Source organism: Oncorhynchus mykiss, chromosome 7 (genome assembly GCF_013265735.2).
Source record: "Oncorhynchus mykiss isolate Arlee chromosome 7, USDA_OmykA_1.1, whole genome shotgun sequence".
In the NCBI taxonomy this organism is placed as follows: domain Eukaryota; kingdom Metazoa; phylum Chordata; class Actinopteri; order Salmoniformes; family Salmonidae; genus Oncorhynchus; species Oncorhynchus mykiss.
The window spans coordinates 81,292,558-81,312,295 of record NC_048571.1 but is presented as its reverse complement, the minus strand read 5'-3'; the positions used below and the strand labels follow the sequence as shown (position 1 = coordinate 81,312,295).

Here is a 19,738-nt window from a genome sequence, read left to right as displayed (position 1 = left end):
TTTTTCATTACAACCTTAAAGTAACTGAATCTATGTCAAATCAAATTCAAATGTATTTATAAAGCTGTTTGTTACATCAGCTGATGTCACATAGTGCCGAACAGAAACCCAGCCTAAAACCCCAAACAGCAAGCAATGCCGATGTAGAAGCACGGTGGCTAGGAAAAACTGCCTAGAAAGGCAGGAACCTAGGAAGAAACCTAGAGAGGAACCAGGCTATGAGGGGTGACCAGTCCTCTTCTGGCTGTGCCGGGTGGAGATTATAAGAGTACATGGCCATTAAGGCCAGATTGTTCTGCAAGATGTTCAAATGTTCATAGATGACCAACGGGGTCAAAGAATAATCACGGTGGTTAAACCCCAAAGAGGTCAGGAGGTCAGGAGCAAAGATGATGAAAGCAAAGGATTTTTTTTGTCTGTTTGTTGTTCTGTATTTCTGTTGACTTTGTATATCAGTTTCACTCGCGTTAACCCAAGAAAACAAAGTCACCTGCTCTTTTACAGCCGTGGTCACTGATACGCCGCTTAGCTTACATCATATCTGACGTTTCTCACGGAATGGGTAACAGAGTTACAATAGAGGCTTTGTGTCTGCTCTACGCTATGGATCACCAGCCTAGTGCACAGCTCTAAGCTTCCTGCAATAACAAACTCTTATTTGTCTCAGGAGTTAACCTCAACACCAGACATTTTGAGACAAACCATGTCCTAAAGGAAATTTGAGATGCAAAGCCCATTTATAGATGTCTAATAACAAGTAAAAGATATTTAAAGCACCCTCCATGTCCCATTTCTCTCAGCTCATTCAGCTCACTGGTAACCTAATAAAAAACAGGTCAGACGTGGTATGGTCTTTCAAGAGTGGAAAATTCCCTTGTGTTTAGTGAGGAAGCTTTTGTGATGATCGCAGACAAACAATGGGAACAAAATACAGCTGCCTTGGGTGTGAAATAGAACCTTGAGGATCTCAGTAGGTTACTTCATTATAACCACAATAATCTCCGTACTGTTATCTATTTAGTATCTACTGTTATCTATTATTTACTATCTCTGAAGACTCAACAGACTTGGTTTCTCAAATGACTGCCTCGCCTGGTTCACCAACTACTTCTCAGACAGAGTTCAGGGTGTCAAATCGGAGGGCCTGTTGTCCGGACCTCTGGCGTGTCTATGGGGGTACCACAGGGTTAAATTCTCGGGCCGACTCTTTTGTCTGTATATATCAATGATGTCGCTCTTGCTGCGGGTGATTCCCTGATCCACCTCGACAACATTCTGTATACATCTGGCCCTTCTTTGGACACTGTGTTTACTAAACTCCAAACAAGCTTCAACGCCATACAACACTCCTTCCGTGGCCTCCAACTGCTCCTAAGCGCTAGTCAAACCAAATGCATGCTTTTCAACCGTTCGCTGCCCGCACCTGCCCGCCCGACTAGCATCACTACTCTGGACAGTTCTGACTTAGAATAGGTGGACAACGACAAATACCTATGTGTCTGGCTAGACTGTAAACTCTCCTTCCAGACTCATATTAAACATTTCCAATCCAAAATGAAATCTAGAATCGGCTTCCTATTTCGCAACAAACCCTCCTTCACGCACGTCGTCAAACATACACTCGTTAAACTGATTATCCTACCAATCCTCGACTTCGGCGATGTTATTTACAAAATAGCTTCCAACACTCTTCTCAGCAAACTGGATGCAGTCTATCACAGTGCCATCCGTTTTGTCACCAAAGCCCCTTATACCACCCACCACTGCGACCTGTATGCTCTAGTCGGCTGGCCCTCGCTACATATTCGTCGCCAGACCCACTGGCTCCAGGTCATCTACAAGTCCATGCAAGGTAAAGCTCTGCCATATCTCAGCTCACTGCTCACGATAACAACACCCACCTGTAGCACGCGCTCCAGCAGCTATATCTCACCGGTCATTCCCAAAGCCAACAGCTCCTTTAGCCGCCTTTCCTTCCAGTTCCCTGCTGCCAATGACTGGAATGAATTGCAAAAATCGCTGAAGCTGGATACATATTTCCCTCACTAACTTTAAACATCAGCTATCTGAGCAGCTAACCGATCGCTGCAGCTGTACATAGCCCATCTGTAAATAGCCCACCCAATCTACCTCACACCAGTATTTCTACTTGCACATCACCATCTGCTCATCTATCACTCCAGTGTTCATTTGCTAAATTGTATTTACTTCGATACAATGGCCTATTTGTTTCCTCACCTCCTCACGCCATTTGCACTCACTGTATATAGTCTTTCTTTTTTTTCTATTGTGTTATTGACTGTACGCTTGTTTATTCCATTGTGTAACTCTGTGTTGTTGTTTGTGTCGCACTGCTTTGCTTTATCTTGGCCAGGTCGCAGTTGTAAAGAGAACTTGTTCTCAACTAGCCTACCTGGTTAAATAAAGGTGAAATAAAAAATAATTCAATAGAGTATCCACTGTTATCTATAGAGTATCCACTGTTATCTATAGAGTATCCACTGTTATCTATAGAGTATCCACTGTTATCTATAGAGTATCCACTGTTATCTATAGAGTATCCACTGTTATCTATAGAGTATCCACTGTTATCTATAGAGTATCCACTGTTATCTATAGAGTATCCACTGTTATCTATAGAGTATCCACTGTTATCTATAGAGTATCCACTGTTATCTATAGAGTATCCACTGTTATCTATAGAGTATCTACTGTTATCTATGGAGTATCCACTGTTATCTAGGGAGTATCTACTGTTATCTAGGGAGTATCCACTGTTATCTATAGAGTATCCACTGTTATCTATAGAGTATCCACTGTTATCTATAGAGTATCCACTGTTATTGGGTTGGGCTGTGGCGGAGATCTTTGTGGGCTATACTCAGCCTTGTCTCAGGATGGTGAGTTGGTGGTTGAAGATATCCCTCTAGTGGTGTGGGGGCTGTGCTTTGGCAAAGTGGGTGGGGTTATATCCTTCCTGTTTGGCCCTGTCCGGGGGTGTCCTCGGATGGGGCCACAGTGTCTCCTGACCCCTCCTGTCTCAGCCTCCAGTATTTATGCTGCAGTAGTTTATGTGTCGGGGGGCTAGGGTCAGTTTGTTATATCTGGAGTACTTCTCCTGTCCTATTCGGTGTCCTGTGTGAATTTAAGTGTGCTCTCTCTAATTCTCTCTTTCTCTCTTTCTTTCTCTCTCTCTGAGGACCTGAGCCCTAGGACCATGCCTCAGGACTACCTGACATGATGACTCCGTGCTGCTGCTCCAGTTTCAACTGTTCTGCCTTATTATTATTGGACCATGCTGGTCATTTATGAACATTTGAACATCTTGGCCATGTTCTGTTATAATCTCCACCCGGCACAGCCAGAAGAGGACTGGCCACCCCACATAGCCTGGTTCCTCTCTAGGTTTCTTCCTAGGTTTTGGCCTTTCTAGGGAGTTTTTCCTAGCCACCGTGCTTCTACACCTGCATTGCTTGCTGTTTGGGGTTTTAGGCTGGGTTTCTGAGTCTCTTTTCCCCCTTTAGGTGCGTTTCCTGGAGCAGCAGAACAAGATGTTAGAGACTAAGTTTGATCTGCTGCACGGTAAGCAGACGGGCCGCTCCAACATCGAGCCTCTGTTCGAGGCCTACATGGCCAACCTCCGCCGCCAGATGGACCTGGTGAACAACGACAATACCAAGCTGGATGGAGAGCTGAGGAACATGCAAGGTCTGGTGGAGGACTTCAAACACAAGTAGGAGTCTGTATCTATCTATCTATCTATCTATCTATCTATCTATCTATCTGTATCTGTCTGGATGGAGAGCTGAGGAACATGCAATGTCTGATGGATGACTTCAAACACAAGCAGGGACACCTAGTTATTGCCAGGAATGTTGGTTGAGTTCTCTTTTGTTCTCTTTTTTCTGACAATGACTAGGGGGAAGAGCTGCCAGCGAGAGGGGTTTAGTCTGCGGGTTCATGGAGAAACTCCTGGCCCAGATTATGACTAACATATAATCTGGTGTCACTTTAACACTGACCAATAACAAAGTGTGACTCGAAGATGATCAAAGCCAGATACTTTTGGACCAAAGTCAGTCTCTTGTCATTCTGTTTTTACCTAGATACGAAGACGAGATCAACAAGAGACAAAATATGGAGAACGAATTTGTGAATCTGAAAAAGGTGAGAGCGTCACATTTCCCCAGTGATACCGGAATTGTGTTTTAATGGTCTCAGAAGTATAAAATTGATGCTTTTGGATTACTTTATGGACACAATACCATACTATGACATCAACTTAATGTTGTATTCAGTGATACAGTGCTGTACCATGAGAGTGAGGTTAAGTCAGACAAACACTGAAAATGAAAAGGCCCAGAGAGACAGAGACAACAATAGCTAGTATGAGCAAACCTGCCCCATCTTCTGCGAGATTAAAAAACCATACGCTTGTAAGGTATAATTTCACCACTGAAAACAAAAATGAAGGATCTGGACCTGAGGTGTAAAGGGGAGACAGAGAAAATATCAAACCACCATGTCAAAATCAATTTTGACATCAACCTAACTAGTTGTCTAGTTGTCTTGCAATGAAACACTCAGTCTTCAATAAATTGCACCTGGTATGTTTGGACAAGGTACTTGGTGGCCTACTGTTGTTCTTTCAAGGTATTAGGTTTTTACAAAACAGTAGTAGTAGAAGGGACTAGAGAGGGTAACTATAGTATGTTGTCCTATCAGGATGTGGACTCGGCACACATGGTGAAGGCAGACCTGGGAGACAAGGTGGGAGCGCTGACTGATGAGATCAACTTCCTCAGGTTCATCTATGAAGAGGTATGATCATAACTGTATTACCAAGAAACTGCAATCCACACATGTATGTCCTGTATGGTTCAGGCAGTTGGTGAGAGTGAGTGGCTATCAATGTCAAGGTTGTGAGTTCAAATACTGTAATGATCACATACAAAACAATTCAAGTTACAGTAAGATCCCTTTGGAGTGTTTGTTTGTTTGTTTGTTTGTTTGTTTGTTTGTTTGTTTGTTCACCTCTGCGTACATCCAGGAGCTGCGTGAGCTGCAAGCCAGTATCAGGGACACCTCTGTGGTGGTACAGATAGACAACAGTCGTGACCTCAACATGGACCAGATAGTGGCTGACGTCAAGGCTCAGTATGAGGACATCGCTGTAAAGAGCCGAGAGGAGGCTGAGATGTGGTACAAGTCTAAGGTGAACAACAGTTGGCTATTATAGGATTGAAGTGGATAAGAGGGAATTTGTTGGATTGAAGTGGATAAGAGGGATTGTGTTGGATTGAAGTGGATAAGAGGGATTTTGTTGGATTGAAGTGGATAAGAGGGATTTTGTTGGATTAAAGTGGATAAGAGGGATTTTGTTGGATTGAAGTGGATAAGAGGGATTTTGTTGGATTGAAGTGGATAAGAGGGATTTTGTTGGATTGAAGTGGATAAGACGGATTTTGTTGGATTGAAGTGGATAAGAGGGATTTTGTTGGATTAAAGTGGATAAGAGGGATTTTGTTGGATTGAAGTGGATAAGAGGGATTTTGTTAGATTGAAGTGGATAAGAGGGATTTTGTTAGATTGAAGTGGATAAGAGGGATTTTGTTGGATTAAAGTGGATAAGAGGGATTTTGTTGGATTGAAGTGGATGATAGGGATTGTGTTTTACTGCATGGAAATCAATACCCATTTCACACATTCTGAGCCGAGCCGTACTGCTCTGGCCTGGTTACACATCTACCATAGCAGCTGGAACCAGGCTGGAAGGACAATGTTAATGGATAATATCAGGCCAAAAAGTGTGCTTTGGTAGATAGTGTGTAAAAGGTCCAAGAGAACTCTGTGCCTCTCAGAGTTGGAGTGCTGATCTAGGATCAGTTTTAGCCTTTTAGATAATAGTGAATAACATTATTTCAACCTGATCCTAGACCAGCAGTCCAACATCAGTCCAACTGGCCTTCATGTTGTGTTTAAATCTCAGTTGGACCAGATTGCCATCCAGGCCACGCAGTATGGAGACGAGCTGAGGAACACCAAGGGAGAGACAGCCGAAATTAACCGTTTGATCGTCCGTCTGCAGAGTGAGATAGAGGCTGTCAAACAACAGGTAGTTCACTTATTATACAATGCTATATAGTTTAACTGCTCTGAGGCACAGTAATATCAAACAAGTGCCACTTGGTGTGACGCAAGCAAATGCCATGAAATCGATGCAACCTTAACCCTGGTGTTGATGTCCCGTAGCGTGTCAACCTGGAGAACCAGATCGCTGATGCTGAGGGCTGTGGGGAGCTGGCTGTGAAGGAGGCTAAGTCTCTAACCTAACCCTAACTATACCTATCTCTCCCGTAGCGTGCCAACCTGGAGAACCAGATCGCTGATGCTGAGGGCCGTGGGGAGCTGGCTGTGAAGGAGGCTAAGTCTCTAACCTAACCCTAACTATACCTATCTCTCCCGTAGCGTGCCAACCTGGAGAACCAGATCGCTGATGCTGAGGGCCGTGGGGAGCTGGCTGTGAAGGAGGCTAAGTCTCTAACCTAACCCTAACTATACCTATCTCTCCCGTAGCGTGCCAACCTGGAGAACCAGATCGCTGATGCTGAGGGCCGTGGGGAGCTGGCTGTGAAGGAGGCCAAGTCCAAGATGAGAGATCTGGAGGATGCTCTGCAGAGGGCCAAGCAAGACATGGTCAGGCAGCTCAGAGAGTACCAAGACCTGATGAACATCAAGCTGGCCCTGGACATAGAGATAGCCACCTACAGAAAACTACTGGAGGGAGAGGAGAGCAGGTATGGAGGGAGGGGAGGACAGGTATGGAGGGAGGGGAGGACAGGTATGGAGGGAGAGGACAGGAATGGAGGGAGGACAGGGGGACAGGTATGGAGAGAGAGGAGGACGGGCATGGAGGGAGAAGAGGACAGGTATGGAGGGAGAGGAGGACAGGTATGGAGGGAGAGGAGGACAGGAGGACAGGTATGGAGGGAGAGGAGGACGGGCATGGAGGGAGAGGAGGACAGGTATGGAGGGAGAGGACAGGTATGGAGGGGAGGAGGACAGGTATGGAGGGAGAGGACAGGTATGGAGGGGAGGAGGACAGGTATGGAGGGAGAGGACAGGTATGGAGGGAGGGGAGGACAGGTATGGAGGGAGGGGAGGACAGGTATGGAGGGAGAGGACAGGAATGGAGGGAGGACAGGGGGACAGGTATGGAGAGAGAGGAGGACGGGCATGGAGGGAGAAGAGGACAGGTATGGAGGGAGAGGAGGACAGGTATGGAGGGAGAGGAGGACAGGAGGACAGGTATGGAGGGAGAGGAGGACGGGCATGGAGGGAGAGGAGGACAGGTATGGAGGGAGAGGAGGACAGGTATGGAAGGAGAGGAGGACAGGTATGGAGGGAGAGGAGGACAGGAGGACAGGTATGGAGGGAGAGGAGGACAGGTATGGAGGGAGAGGAGGACAGGTATGGAAGGAGAGGAGGACAGGTATGGAGGGAGAGGAGGACAGGAGGACAGGTATGGAGGGAGAGGAGGACAGGTATGGAGGGTAGAGGAGGACAGGTATGGAGGGAGAGGAGGACAGGTATGGAGGGGAGGACAGGTATGGAGGGAGAGGACAGGTATGGAGGGGAGGAGGACAGGTATGGTGGGAGAGGAGGACAGGTATGGAGGGAGAAGAGGACAGATATGGAGGGAGAGGAGGACAGGCATGGAGGGAGAGGACAGGTAAACCTGGGACATGATACAGTATGACCATTTTCTATAAGTTGAGGTTCTTAACAAGGACTGGGCCATGTTTTAAAGGTATTTCAGAAACACTATTTATTTTTCTTCTAGGATTGGACATCAATCTATTGTCAATATCCAGTCGGTGTCCAGCTACAGTAAGTAGCCTATGTACTACTGAAAAAATACATCCAAAAATGTACTCTATTTAATGTTATCATCCACTGACTAGAATCATACAAAATTCTGTTTTTTTTTTTAACACAAGAGCATTTATGTTTAGGCTCCAACCCATAGAGACCAAGTTCCAGAATGGATTAAAAATGGCAGCCAATATAGATTTTATATCAGCAATTGTGTAATAGAATCATTGTCAACCTAAACTATTGTCATATACAGTGCATTTGGAAAGTATTCCGACCCCTTGGAGTTTTTCCAGGTTTTGTTACGTTACAGCCTTATTCTAAAATGTATTAAATAGTGTTTTCCCTCATCAATCTACACACAATACCCCATAATGACAAAATGAAAACATGTTTTTAGATTTTTTTTTTTGTAAATGTATTAAAATTTAAAACAGAAATACCTTATTTACATAAGTATTCAGATCCTATGCTATGAGACTCGAAATTGAGCTCAGGTGCATCCTGCTTGAGTTGTTTCTACAACTTGGGAGTCCATCTGTGGTAAATTAAATTGACTGGACATGATTTCAAAAGGCACACAGCTGTCTATATGAGGCCCCACAGTTGACAGTGCATGTCAGAGTAAAAAACAAACCATGAGGTCAAAGGAATTGTCCGTAGAGCTCCGACACAGGATTGTGTCGAGACACAGATCTGGGGAAGGGTACCAAAACATTTCTGCAGCATTGAAGGTCCCCAAGAACACAGTGGCCTCCATCATTCTTAAATGGAAGTAGCTATGAACCACCAAGACTTCCTAGAGCTGTGACCAACAAAATAATGGTCACTCTGACAGAGCTCCAGAGTTCCTCTGCAGAGATGGGAGAACCTTCCAGAAGGACAATCGTCAAATCAAATCAAAGTTGATTTGTCACGTGTGCTGAATACAACAGTACAGTGAAATTCTTACTTACAGGCTCTAACCAATAGTGCAAAAAAAGATATTAGGTGAACAATAGGTATGTAAAGAAATAAAACAACAGTAAAAAGACAGGCTATATACAGTAGCGAGGCTATAGAAGTAGCGAGGCTACATACAGACAATGGTTAGTCAGGCTCTCTGCAGCACTCCACCAATCATGCCTTTATGGTAGAGAGGTCAGACGGAAGCCACTCCTCAGTAAAATGACAGCCCGCTTGGAGTTTGCCAAAAGGCACCTAAAGGACTCTCAGACCACGAGAAACAAGATTCTCTGGTCTGATGAAACCAGATTGAACTCTTGGGCCTGAATGCCATGCATCACATCTGGAGGAAACCTGGCACCATCCCTACGGTGAAGCATGGTGGTGGCAGCGTCATGCTGTGGGGATGTTTTTCAGCGGCAGGCCCTGGAAGACTAGTCAGGATCGAGGGAAAGATGAACGGAGCAAAGTACAGAGAGAACCTTGATGAAAACCTGCTCCAGAGCGCTCAGGACCTCAGACTGGGGCAAAGGTTCACCTTCCAATAGGACAATGTCCCTAAGCACACAGCCAAGACAACGCAGGACTCGTTTCAGGACATGTCTCTGTTTGTCCTTGAGTGGCACAGCCAGAGCCCAGTCGAACATCCCTGGAGAGACTGGGAAATAGCTGTGCAGTGACGCTCCCCATCCAACCTGACAGAGCTTGAGAGGATCTGCAGAGAACAATGGGAGAAACTCCCCAAATACAGGTGTTCCAAGCTTGTAGCGTCATACCTAAGAAGACTAGAAGCTGTAATCACTGCCAAAAGGTGCTTCAACAAAGTACTGAGTAAAGTGTGTGAATACTTATGTAAATGTAATATTTTCATTTGTTTTATTTATTTATTTTTTTGCAAAATGTTCTAAAAAGCCATTTTTGCTTTGTCATTATGGGGTATTGTGTGGAGATTGAGGGAATATTTTTTTAAAGACATTTTAGAATAAGGCTGTAATGTAACAAAATGTGTAAAAAGTCAAGGTGTCTGAATACTTTTCAAATACACTTTAACTATAAATACAGTCTATAGAGGTTTTAAACAAATGTTCTGTATAAAAAGCCTCTAAAACATATGTAAACAGACCATCAAACTAAATGTTTGTTTTCGTGGAAAGCTGTGAGTGCTATTATGATACAGTATTCGTACTTTTAGTCCATCATTGTAAATAAGAATTTGTTCTTAACTGACTTGCCTAGTTAAATAAAGGTTAAATAAAAAATGAAAACGTTCCCGTTGCATTGACAACTTCTGTAAGTCCTATCATCAACTGATTTCAGCCAGTGTATGTCGTGGATTGACTGTATTGTTGGCAGTTAATTCCTCCAAAACTGACTGGCTAGCTAATCAAAACAAAGTAGTAGCAAACTATGGTTGACCAACTCCCTTATGTTTATACCGTCATAAGAATGTTCATGTCCATCCTAGCATTCTAATTCCTAATTCTATGCTCTAACCATTAGACTGGTGTTTTCTGTTCAGGTTCTAATAGCAGTAACAAATACCACAGCAGCTTCAGCTCAACACCCAAGCTGCTGATTAAAACGATTGAACAAAGAGGAAGCTCCAGATTCAGCTCTCACTGAGGAGCCCTCAGATCCTTCTGGCTTGGGATGAAGAACCATTACCGGTATATCAGAGTTTATATCACATGTATTGCTTCTTTTGTTTATGTGCATGGAGAGTATACCATAAGATCATGATTCAAGATCTAATAGTTGTTTGTAGCTAGATGGATACAAACTTGTCTTTGTATCTTCATTACAGAAAGAACAAACTTGCAGTTTCAACTGGTCATTTCATGTTAATGTAAAATGTAAAGTTTATTTTTAAACAAAGCTCTAGTTACTTGCTGTAACACATGGGATGGTGTAGAAGTTTTGAAATAAAGAACAAGAGAGTACTCAAGGCCTATAATGTAAGTACAAAAAGCTTCATCCTCAGGCAGTGAGAGAATGGTTGTCATGAGATCAAAACTAATGGGACACCACCTGCTTCTTGTCTATTCATTTAATATGAACTTTGAGAGAGAGGTCTCTGAAGAAAGGGGGGCGTGTTCTTTGAAGAGATATGATTAGTTGGCGTAGTAAATTCATGGGCTTTATTCATTCTTATTTTTAAACATCCCCAAAAATAAAATATTAAATTCATTTCTCATACACACACACACAGTTCATTCATAATTGTTTGCCAGAACATATACGCTATTAAGAAGAAAATCGAGTAAGATCAGTTAAATGCATAGCTGAAAGCATAGACTAGGTATGGTGGTAATACAAGTAGTAACAGTGTATTATTGCCTCCTAGTGTGCAAACAACATACTGGTCCTTCACTGCACTTAAAGATCAGAATCTGGAGTTCCTTCACTGCACGTACATATTTCCTTAGGACCTTGTCACTTCATTGTCAAGGAAGACAATTTTCAAATGTTTTCAGATTACTCCTTTAAGACAATCATCATAACATATACTACAAGTCCAGTCATTTTATCTACTGGGATAAATGTAGGTCAACCGTCTCTCTTCTCCTAAAGAGGAGCAGTCTACGATCCCAGCTGGTACTACCGAAACACTGCATCAGTGCCATCCCACAGTGTTTCTCTAAGTGTTCCCTGGCTTGTTCTGCCACATCTCCTCTGATCTTTAACTCCTTGAAGTGGTCAAAGTCAGACCGCCCTAGCTTCCTCAGCCTCCGGGCAGCCGAACGGTAGCACTTCCAGGGCTGGGCCTCCAGGAGGAGATGTTGGCTGACGGAGGCCAGCCGGGAGAGGAGCCCCAGCAGGGCAGCGTCTCCGTGGTTCAGGTGGACCCACATGGTAACAGCCAGGCACAGGGAGAGGTGGAAGCGGAAGCCGCCATGTTGTCTCAGGTAGTCCTGTAGCTGGGTCTGGCTAGCAACATCCTCAGTGATGTCTAAGGGAATGAAAGAGATGCTCTGGGGGAAAGGGTTGGTCTGTTGGGCCCGGAGGATCAGGGTTTCGTCCAGGTCGAAGCCGAGGAGTTGGAGACCAGTGTCGGGTGGTGTTGTAGAGTCTTCAGACAAGACTCTCTGTTGAAGGTGTCTGTACAATGCCACTGTCAGGTCCTGTTATAAATTACACATGGATAGATGAGAAAATACTTCATTAGTGACAGACATCTAACTCAAAGTATTCAAAGACCGATGATGAAACTCGGTGATTGTTGTCTTAATATGTGTGGGTGGTGGATCAGTTTGTAAAGGATGGCTAACATGATTAAATCTCTTTATGTGGCTAACGTTAGCTGGCTAGCTTTAGCTTACCCCTGAATTGCAACCGACATCCAGCATCAATATGGTTTCACTGCTGTCCTTGCCATACCCCAAATCCTGAATAAGTGTGGTCGGAATGAGGCTTAGACGGTTCTCTGGTGGGTTAAATGTGTAATAGTTTATAAAATTGCCGTATGGTGCTGCACCGGGATCATCTTTTTCATCCAGAAATTCACTCTCTGCTCCACATGTGGCCATCGCTGCTTCCATGTGTGCAGCATCAAAATACGTCCGACCTAGGAAAAATCTACAGAACTTCTATACCGCTCCTTCCACTGCTGATTACTCAAGAACCGAACGACTTTTGACCCTCACAAGACTCCGTTGTTTTCAGTTACGGAAGAAGTTAAGCTAGCCAGGTGTGTTGACATTGAGAAGGGTATCAATAAACTGACGGTCATATTTTACAAGGTAAGCGACAATGCAATTTACCAAGCAGTAATTTGAAACTTGAAAAAAAAATCACAATTTTTATTCAATGTGTTGATAAAAGCTTGCTAACCTTGATAGCTAGCGAACCTAGCTAAATTACATCAGATACCCTGAATTTGACTAACATCCGATGTTATACTTTTTTTGTTGAAATGTTGACATTTTGTTATCTGTGAAACACATTGTTAAACACGAGTAAACAATGAGATGTATGTAGCTACCCTTAGTTGTACTACAACTTGTCGTTGCTGGATATAACTTCCTCAGGAACACCATCATCATGTTGACCACCGCAAAGCGACTCGCCGACTTCGGATACCGGGGGTTTTCTGCCTCGATGATGCTGTTGACACTCTACGGGGGATACCTGTGCACCATGCGGGGATACCGCTACATGAACAAGCAGAAAGAGCTGCAGGTAGCGGCAGAAAACCAAGACGTGGAGGTCCTCAAGCCATAGAGGACTGGAACTGAATAGTTTGTCCACAAAATCATGGACATTTCTGTTCCTCCCATGGGACTTTTATGTGATAACTATTTGGGTGTGGAAGTTTTGTGTGCCCAGATGAGTAAAGGAGAATCTACTCTTCATTTACTGTCAAGTTCATAATTTGTCTGCTTAAAGGAGAAGGGGCAGAGGACTGGAGTTGACTGAAAAATGGGTTGACTCCTTCCAGCTTAAACTAAATGTCAAATCAGTCTCTTATCATAACTTGCTCAGATCATACTGAATCATAGTTTGTGTGGTGGGATCTTCAAGGTTATGTACCAACCGTTAATATGAATAAAAACATCTTACACAAATAAACATCTATTTTTGTCTCTGTACTCAACACTCACATTATTAGCCCTAATACACACCACATCTATGGATGATCTCTACTGAAGAGGATTCTGTTGGCTTCTTCACATTTAAATTCATATGCATTTTTTTTTTATACCAAAGACATTTAAAAAACGTTAAACATAAAATAAACATTGGTCTCATATTAATAAGATAGAAACAGTGAACAGAACTGACCGGAAACAAAGTAACTGAACAATTACTTCTTAAAATACACAGTTGTAACTCAAGTCCACCGGACCAATAAAACGGACAGAAGAGAATCTCAGGCAAACTGCAGCATCACATTAAACAAATGGAATACAAGCAAACGTTCTATGTTCATAAGGTACCGCAAATATCTACAGACCCATTCACTTGACATCAGGGAATGCACTTTTTTTTCTCTCTTCATTTCATCAGTTTTGATTCTATGGGTCACAGTAGTGTGTCTATTCATCCATCGTATGCTGTCATAGTCATCGATCATTGTTAGTTCTGAAGAATACATTTTAATTAAGAGTTAGATGAATGAAGAAACTAAGTTAAAACGTACAGGGAACTGGATGAGGCTGGAAAAGCGCTTCAAGATGTAATCTAGGATAGGATGAACTAGTAGTGGAAAGGCCGCACAGATATGCCTAATTCTCACTATAGGGCCGACCCGAACAGTACTGGCTGATATTGTCCTTTCCAGCACAGTTCCGACAAATAGTGGATGCGCAGTGTAACCACGCCAGACATATTTGACCTGGCTCGGCCCTATAGTGTGAATCAGACGGCAGGCTCCTCTATCACCTGCTGCTGGTGCGTATCTGTGGCCAGCTTTTAGTGGTGACGGCGTGGCCGTTGGTGCCGTTCTCTGCCTTCGGAGAGAAAGACATTTTAACCCCCCTGTCATTGGTTCTGTTGGTGTCAGCCTCCTCCTCCGAGCTGCTCTCCACGTCACTGCGGTCATCCTTAGACACCTGACAGACAGAGAAATACAAGGTTACAATTCAAAGTGAACGACGTGCTTGAAATCCTGGAAACATGGTTGAATGAATAATGCACCTTATTTTAATAGGTAAATTACACATAAATTAATAACATGATCTCTTCATATGCAACCCATTGCAGGTCAAAATGTCACAAAGATGACAACCACATTGTTTGGGGGGAAAAGTAAATGAAGGCATAAATAGAATACTTACTGCAGAGAGCAGATAAATATATATACAGTCATCAGATAGACAGGGCAAGCAAGGAAAAGAGCAGTGGAGGAGGAAGACTCAGCTGAGAAAGACAGATGGAAAGATAGGAGGATCTCTCTCACCCCAGAGAGAAAATAAAATAGCCATCTCTGCAGAGAGAACAAGAGAAAGAAAAGGTATGAACAGATAAAAAACTGCTTTTATTCCATAGTTCTTCCATAGCCTCCAACATGCAACAGGTGTTATTATTTACTCACTATAGCCTGAGCTGAAGTCTGACATGAGGAAATTTCCACTCCTGAGTTTCTCAAGTCTGGGCCTGTATTCACAACAGTCTCAAAGTCTGGGCCTGTATTCACAACAGTCTCAAAGTCTGGGCCTGTATTCACAACAGTCTCCCAGTAACATTGCTGATATAGCATGAGCTGTGTCTTTTAGATCATAATGAATACGATTATATGAACAGGAAGGACCTGATTCTAGATCAGCACTTCTAATCTGAGACGCTGTCCTCATACAGGCCCTGACCTCATACAGGCTCTAAACTCACACTCACCTGTCTATATCTAATCTGTACCAGTCCTACATCCTACTCACCTGTCTATATCTAACTTGTACCAGTCCTACATCCCACTCACCTGTCTATATCTAACCTGTACCAGTCCTACATCCCACTCACCTGTCTATATCTAACCTGTACCAGTCCTATATCCCACTCACTTGTCTATATCTAACCTGTATCAGTCCTACATCCTACTCACCTGTCTATATCTAACCTGTACCAGTCCTACATCCCACTCACCTGTCTACATCTAACCTGTACCAGTCCTACATCCCACTCACCTGTCTACATCTAACCTGTACCAGTCCTACATCCCACTCACCTGTCTACATCTAACCTGTACCAGTCCTACATCCCACTCACCTGTCTACATCTAACCTGTACCAGTCCTACATCCCACTCACCTTTCTACATCTAACCTGTACCAGTCCTACATCCCACTCACCTGTCTATATCTAACCTGTACCAGTCCTACATCCCACTCACCTGTCTACATCTAACCTGTACCAGTCCTACATCCCACTCACCTTTCCTCGAACCAAGGCCTTGTAGGCGATCCCGGCTATGAGGTAGGACCAGATGACGTGCAGCACCTGTAGCACCAGCAGTAGGGAGTTGAAGAGCCACCAGGAAGGGTATGGACCAATGATCTCCCAGCTCTCAAACAATGTTGTGTTCAGGATCCTGGAACATAGGAAGTATCACACCATGAATTAAGATGTGCACAGAATTATGTATACACACACACACACACACACACACACACACACACACACACACACACACACACACACACACACACACACACACACACACACACACACACACACACACACACACACACACAGCCATACTTAATCCATCCCTACAAATGACACACATACATGTTTTTGGAGATGTGCACTGGCATACTGGCCAGCTTACTTCCTGACAGATTATATCCGTTTGACCTGGGATTTGAACTGGCAACCCTTCAGTTGTTGGCTCGCCTCTCTAACCGCTAGGCTTCCTGGACATGATTTGGAAAGGCACACAACTGTATATATTAGGTCCCACAGTTGACAGTGCATGTCAGAGCAAAAACCAAGCCATGAGGTTGAAGGAATTGTCTGTAGAGCTCAGAGACAAGATTGTGTCGAGGCACAGATCTGTGGAAGGGTACCAAAAAATGTCTGCAGCATTGAAGGTCCCTAAGAAAACAGTGGTCTCCATCATTGTTAAATGGAAGAAGTTTGGAACCACCAAGAATATTCCTAGAGCTGGCCGCCCGGCCAAACTGAGCATTTAGGGGAGAAGGGCCTTGGTCAGGAAGGTGACCAAGAATACGATGGTCACTCTGACAGAGCTTCAGAGTTCCTCTGTGGAGATGGGATAACCTTCCAGAAGGACAACCATCTCTGCAGCACTCCACTAATCAGACCTTTATGGTAGAGTGGCCAGACAGAAGCCACTCCTCAGTAAAAGGCACATGACAGCCCGCTTGGAGTTTGCCAAAAGGCAGCTAGACTCTCAGACCATGAGAAATAAGATTCTCTGGTCTGATGAAACCAATATTGAACTATTTGGCCTGAATGCCAAGCGTCACATCTGGAGGAAACCTGGCACCATCCCTACGGTGAAGCATGGTGGTGGCAGCATCATGCTGTGGGGATGTTTTTCAGCAGCAGGGACTGGGAGTCTAGTCAGGATTGATGGAAAGATGAACAGAGCGGAGTACAGAGAGATCCTTGATGAAAACCTGCTCCAGAGCACTCAGGACCTCAGACTGGGGCAAAGGTTCACCCACCAACAGGACAACAACCCTAAGCACACAGCCAAGACAAGTCTCTGAATGTCCTTGAGTGGACCTGCCAGAGCCCGGACTTTAACCCGATCAAACATCTCTGGAGAGATTTGAAAATATCTGTGCAGCGACGCTCCCCATTAAACCTGACAGAGCTTGAGAGGATCTGCAGAGAATAATGTGAGGAACTCCCCAAACAAGCATTTCGCTACACTCGCAATAACATCTGCTAACCATGTGTATGTGACCATTAAAATTTGATTTGAAATACATGTGTGCCAAGCTTGTAGAGTCATACCCAAGAAGACTTGAGGCTGTAATCACTGCCAAAGGTGCTTCAACAAAGTACTGGGTAAAGGGTCTGAATACTTATACCAATGTCATATTTCTGTTTTTTAAATGTTTTTAATAAATTTGCTAAAAGTTCCCCAAAACTGTTTTTGCTGTGTCATTATGGAGTATTGTGTGGAGATTGATGATTAAAACAAACAACTGAATCCATTCTAGAATAAGGCTGTAATGTAACTAAATGTGAAAAAAGTCAAGAGGTCTGAATACTCTTCCCGAATGCACTATAGTTCTGCAGAATGTTATTTAACCTTCAGTTAACCAGGAAGTCCCATTAACCAGGAAGTTTCCAAAGGGAGACCTTGCAGACAGACAGAGGCTAACCATAGAAGGCAGATGATAACCATAGAAAGCTGTGCTGCACTAACCATAGAGGGTAGATGGATAACCATAGAGGGTAGATGGGTAACCATAGAGGGTAGATGGATAACCATAACCATAGAGGGTAGATGGATAACCATAGAGGGTAGATGGATAACCATAGAGGGTAGATGGATAACCATAGAGGGTAGATGGGTAACCATAGAGGGTAGATGGATAACCATAGAGGGTAGCTGGATAACCATAGAGGGTAGATGGATAACCATAGAGGGTAAATGGTAACTGGGATGTATTCAGGTAGGCGCCTCCCTGTTTCAGTCCATTTACTTCCGTTTGGTTCCAAGTGGATACACCCCAGTGTTGCACGTATACTAGAGGGTAGATGACAACCATAGAGGTTCACTAACCGTAGAGGGTAGATGACAACCAGAGGTTCACTAACCGTAGAGGGTAGATGTCAACCAGAGGTTCACTAACCATAGAGGGTAGATGTCAACCAGAGGTTCACTAACCGTAGAGGGTAGATGACAACCAGAGGTTCACTAACCATTGGGGGTAGATGACAACCAGAGGTTCACTAACCGTAGAGGGTAGATGTCAACCAGAGGTTCACTAACCGTAGAGGGTAGATGACAACCATAGAGGTTCACTAACCGTAGAGGGTAGATGTCAACCAGAGGTTCACTAACCGTAGAGGGTAGATGTCAACCAGAGGTTCATTAACCGTAGAGGGTAGATGTCAACCAGAGGTTCACTAACCGTAGAGGGTAGATGACAACCTTAGAGGTTCACTAACCGTAGAGGGTAGATGACAACCATAGAGGTTCACTAACCGTAGAGGGTAGATGTCAACCAGAAGTTCACTAACCGTAGAGGGTAGATGACAACCATAGAGGTTCACTAACCGTAGAGGGTAGAAGTCAACCAGAGGTTCACTAACCGTAGAGGGTAGAAGACAACCATAGAGTTTCACTAACCGTAGAGGGTAGAAGACAACCATAGAGTTTCACTAACCGTAGAGGGTAGATGGCAACCATAGAGTTTCACTAACCGTAGAGGGTAGAAGACAACCAGAGGTTCACTAACCGTAGAGGGTAGATGACGACCATAGAGTTTCACTAACCGTAGAGGGTAGATGTCAACCATAGAGTTTCACTAACCGTAGAGGGTAGAAGACAACCAGAGTTTCACTAACCGTAGAGGGTAGATGACAACCATAGAGTTTCACTAACCGTAGAGGGTAGATGTCAACCATAGAGGTTCACTAACCGTAGAGGGTAGAAGTCAACCAGAGGTTCACTAACCGTAGAGGATAGAAGACAACCATAGAGTTTCACTAACCGTAGAGGGTAGATGTCAACCATAGAGGTTCACTAACCGTAGAGGGTAGATGACAACCATAGAGGTTCACTAACCGTAGAGGGTAGAAGTCAACCAGAGGTTCACTAACCGTAGAGGGTAGAAGACAACCATAGAGTTTCACTAACCGTAGAGGGTAGATGTCAACCATAGAGGTTCACTAACCGTAGAGGGTAGATGTCAACCAGAAGTTCACTAACCGTAGAGGGTAGATGACAACCATAGAGGTTCACTAACCGTAGAGGGTAGAAGTCAACCAGAGGTTCACTAACCGTAGAGGGTAGAAGACAACCATAGAGTTTCACTAACCGTAGAGGGTAGAAGACAACCATAGAGTTTCACTAACCGTAGAGGGTAGATGTCAACCATAGAGTTTCACTAACCGTAGAGGGTAGAAGACAACCAGAGGTTCACTAACCGTAGAGGGTAGATGTCAACCATAGAGTTTCACTAACCGTAGAGGGTAGAAGACAACCAGAGTTTCACTAACCGTAGAGGGTAGATGACAACCATAGAGTTTCACTAACCGTAGAGGGTAGATGACAACCATAGAGTTTCACTAACCGTAGAGGGTAGATGTCAACCATAGAGTTTCACTAACCGTAGAGGGTAGATGACAACCATAGAGTTTCACTAACCGTAGAGGGTAGATGTCAACCATAGAGTTTCACTAACCGTAGAGGGTAGATGTCAACCATAGAGTTTCACTAACCGTAGAGGGTAGATGACAACCATAGAGGTTCACTAACCGTAGAGGGTAGATGACAA

General features: G+C 44.0%; 4 protein-coding genes across 5 annotated transcripts in view; 2 read left to right on the top strand and 2 right to left on the bottom strand.

The window, feature by feature from the left end:
- The window catches only part of LOC110528600 (keratin, type II cytoskeletal 8-like), an 11,471-nt gene extending 711 nt beyond the window's left edge, over positions 1-10,760 (top strand). Inside the window, exons 2-9 of the mRNA XM_036984201.1 lie at positions 3,525-3,733; positions 4,107-4,167; positions 4,726-4,821; positions 5,051-5,215; positions 5,990-6,115; positions 6,577-6,797; positions 7,844-7,890; positions 10,340-10,760. Coding sequence (XP_036840096.1) covers positions 3,525-3,733; positions 4,107-4,167; positions 4,726-4,821; positions 5,051-5,215; positions 5,990-6,115; positions 6,577-6,797; positions 7,844-7,890; positions 10,340-10,443 — 1,029 coding nt within the window. The 3' untranslated portion in view covers positions 10,444-10,760. The remainder of the gene's footprint in view (positions 1-3,524; positions 3,734-4,106; positions 4,168-4,725; positions 4,822-5,050; positions 5,216-5,989; positions 6,116-6,576; positions 6,798-7,843; positions 7,891-10,339) is intronic.
- Positions 10,761-11,014: 254 nt separating this feature from the next.
- LOC110528601 (pre-miRNA 5'-monophosphate methyltransferase) lies at positions 11,015-12,849 on the bottom strand. Its single transcript, XM_021610733.2, has 2 exons — positions 12,141-12,849; positions 11,015-11,942 (listed from the first exon to the last, which is right to left on the bottom strand). Exons 1-2 carry the CDS (start codon positions 12,357-12,359, stop codon positions 11,349-11,351), a joined length of 813 nt encoding a protein of 270 aa, XP_021466408.2. The 5' UTR covers positions 12,360-12,849; the 3' UTR covers positions 11,015-11,348.
- Positions 12,553-13,389, top strand: LOC110528602 (cytochrome c oxidase assembly protein COX14 homolog). The gene is made up of 2 exons (XM_021610734.1): positions 12,553-12,560; positions 12,849-13,389. The coding sequence occupies exon 2, from the start codon at positions 12,862-12,864 to the stop codon at positions 13,039-13,041; it is 180 nt and encodes a 59-aa protein (XP_021466409.1). The 5' UTR covers positions 12,553-12,560; positions 12,849-12,861; the 3' UTR covers positions 13,042-13,389.
- Positions 13,377-19,738, bottom strand: part of cers5 (ceramide synthase 5) — a 37,014-nt gene continuing 30,652 nt past the window's right edge. Inside the window, exons 9-10 of one of the 2 annotated variants that reach the window (XM_036984202.1) lie at positions 15,687-15,843; positions 13,377-14,372 (exon numbers count right to left, since the gene is read on the bottom strand). In XM_036984202.1, coding sequence (XP_036840097.1) covers positions 14,199-14,372; positions 15,687-15,843 — 331 coding nt within the window. In that variant the 3' untranslated portion in view covers positions 13,377-14,198. Of the gene's footprint in view, positions 14,373-14,423; positions 14,747-15,686; positions 15,844-19,738 lie in introns of those variants that run through there. The other variant, XM_036984203.1, reaches the window with a different exon arrangement.

Excerpts from the sequence above, each read along its gene's own strand:
- LOC110528602 (XM_021610734.1), top strand. The coding sequence starts at position 12,862 with ATGTTGACCACCGCAAAGCGACTCGCCGACTTCGGATACCGGGGGTTT.
- LOC110528601 (XM_021610733.2), bottom strand. The coding sequence starts at position 12,359 with ATGGAAGCAGCGATGGCCACATGTGGAGCAGAGAGTGAATTTCTGGAT. Across the intron at positions 11,943-12,140 it reads ATGTCGGTTGCAATTCAGGG|GACCTGACAGTGGCATTGTA; the intron begins GTAAGCTAAAGC and ends AATTTATAACAG.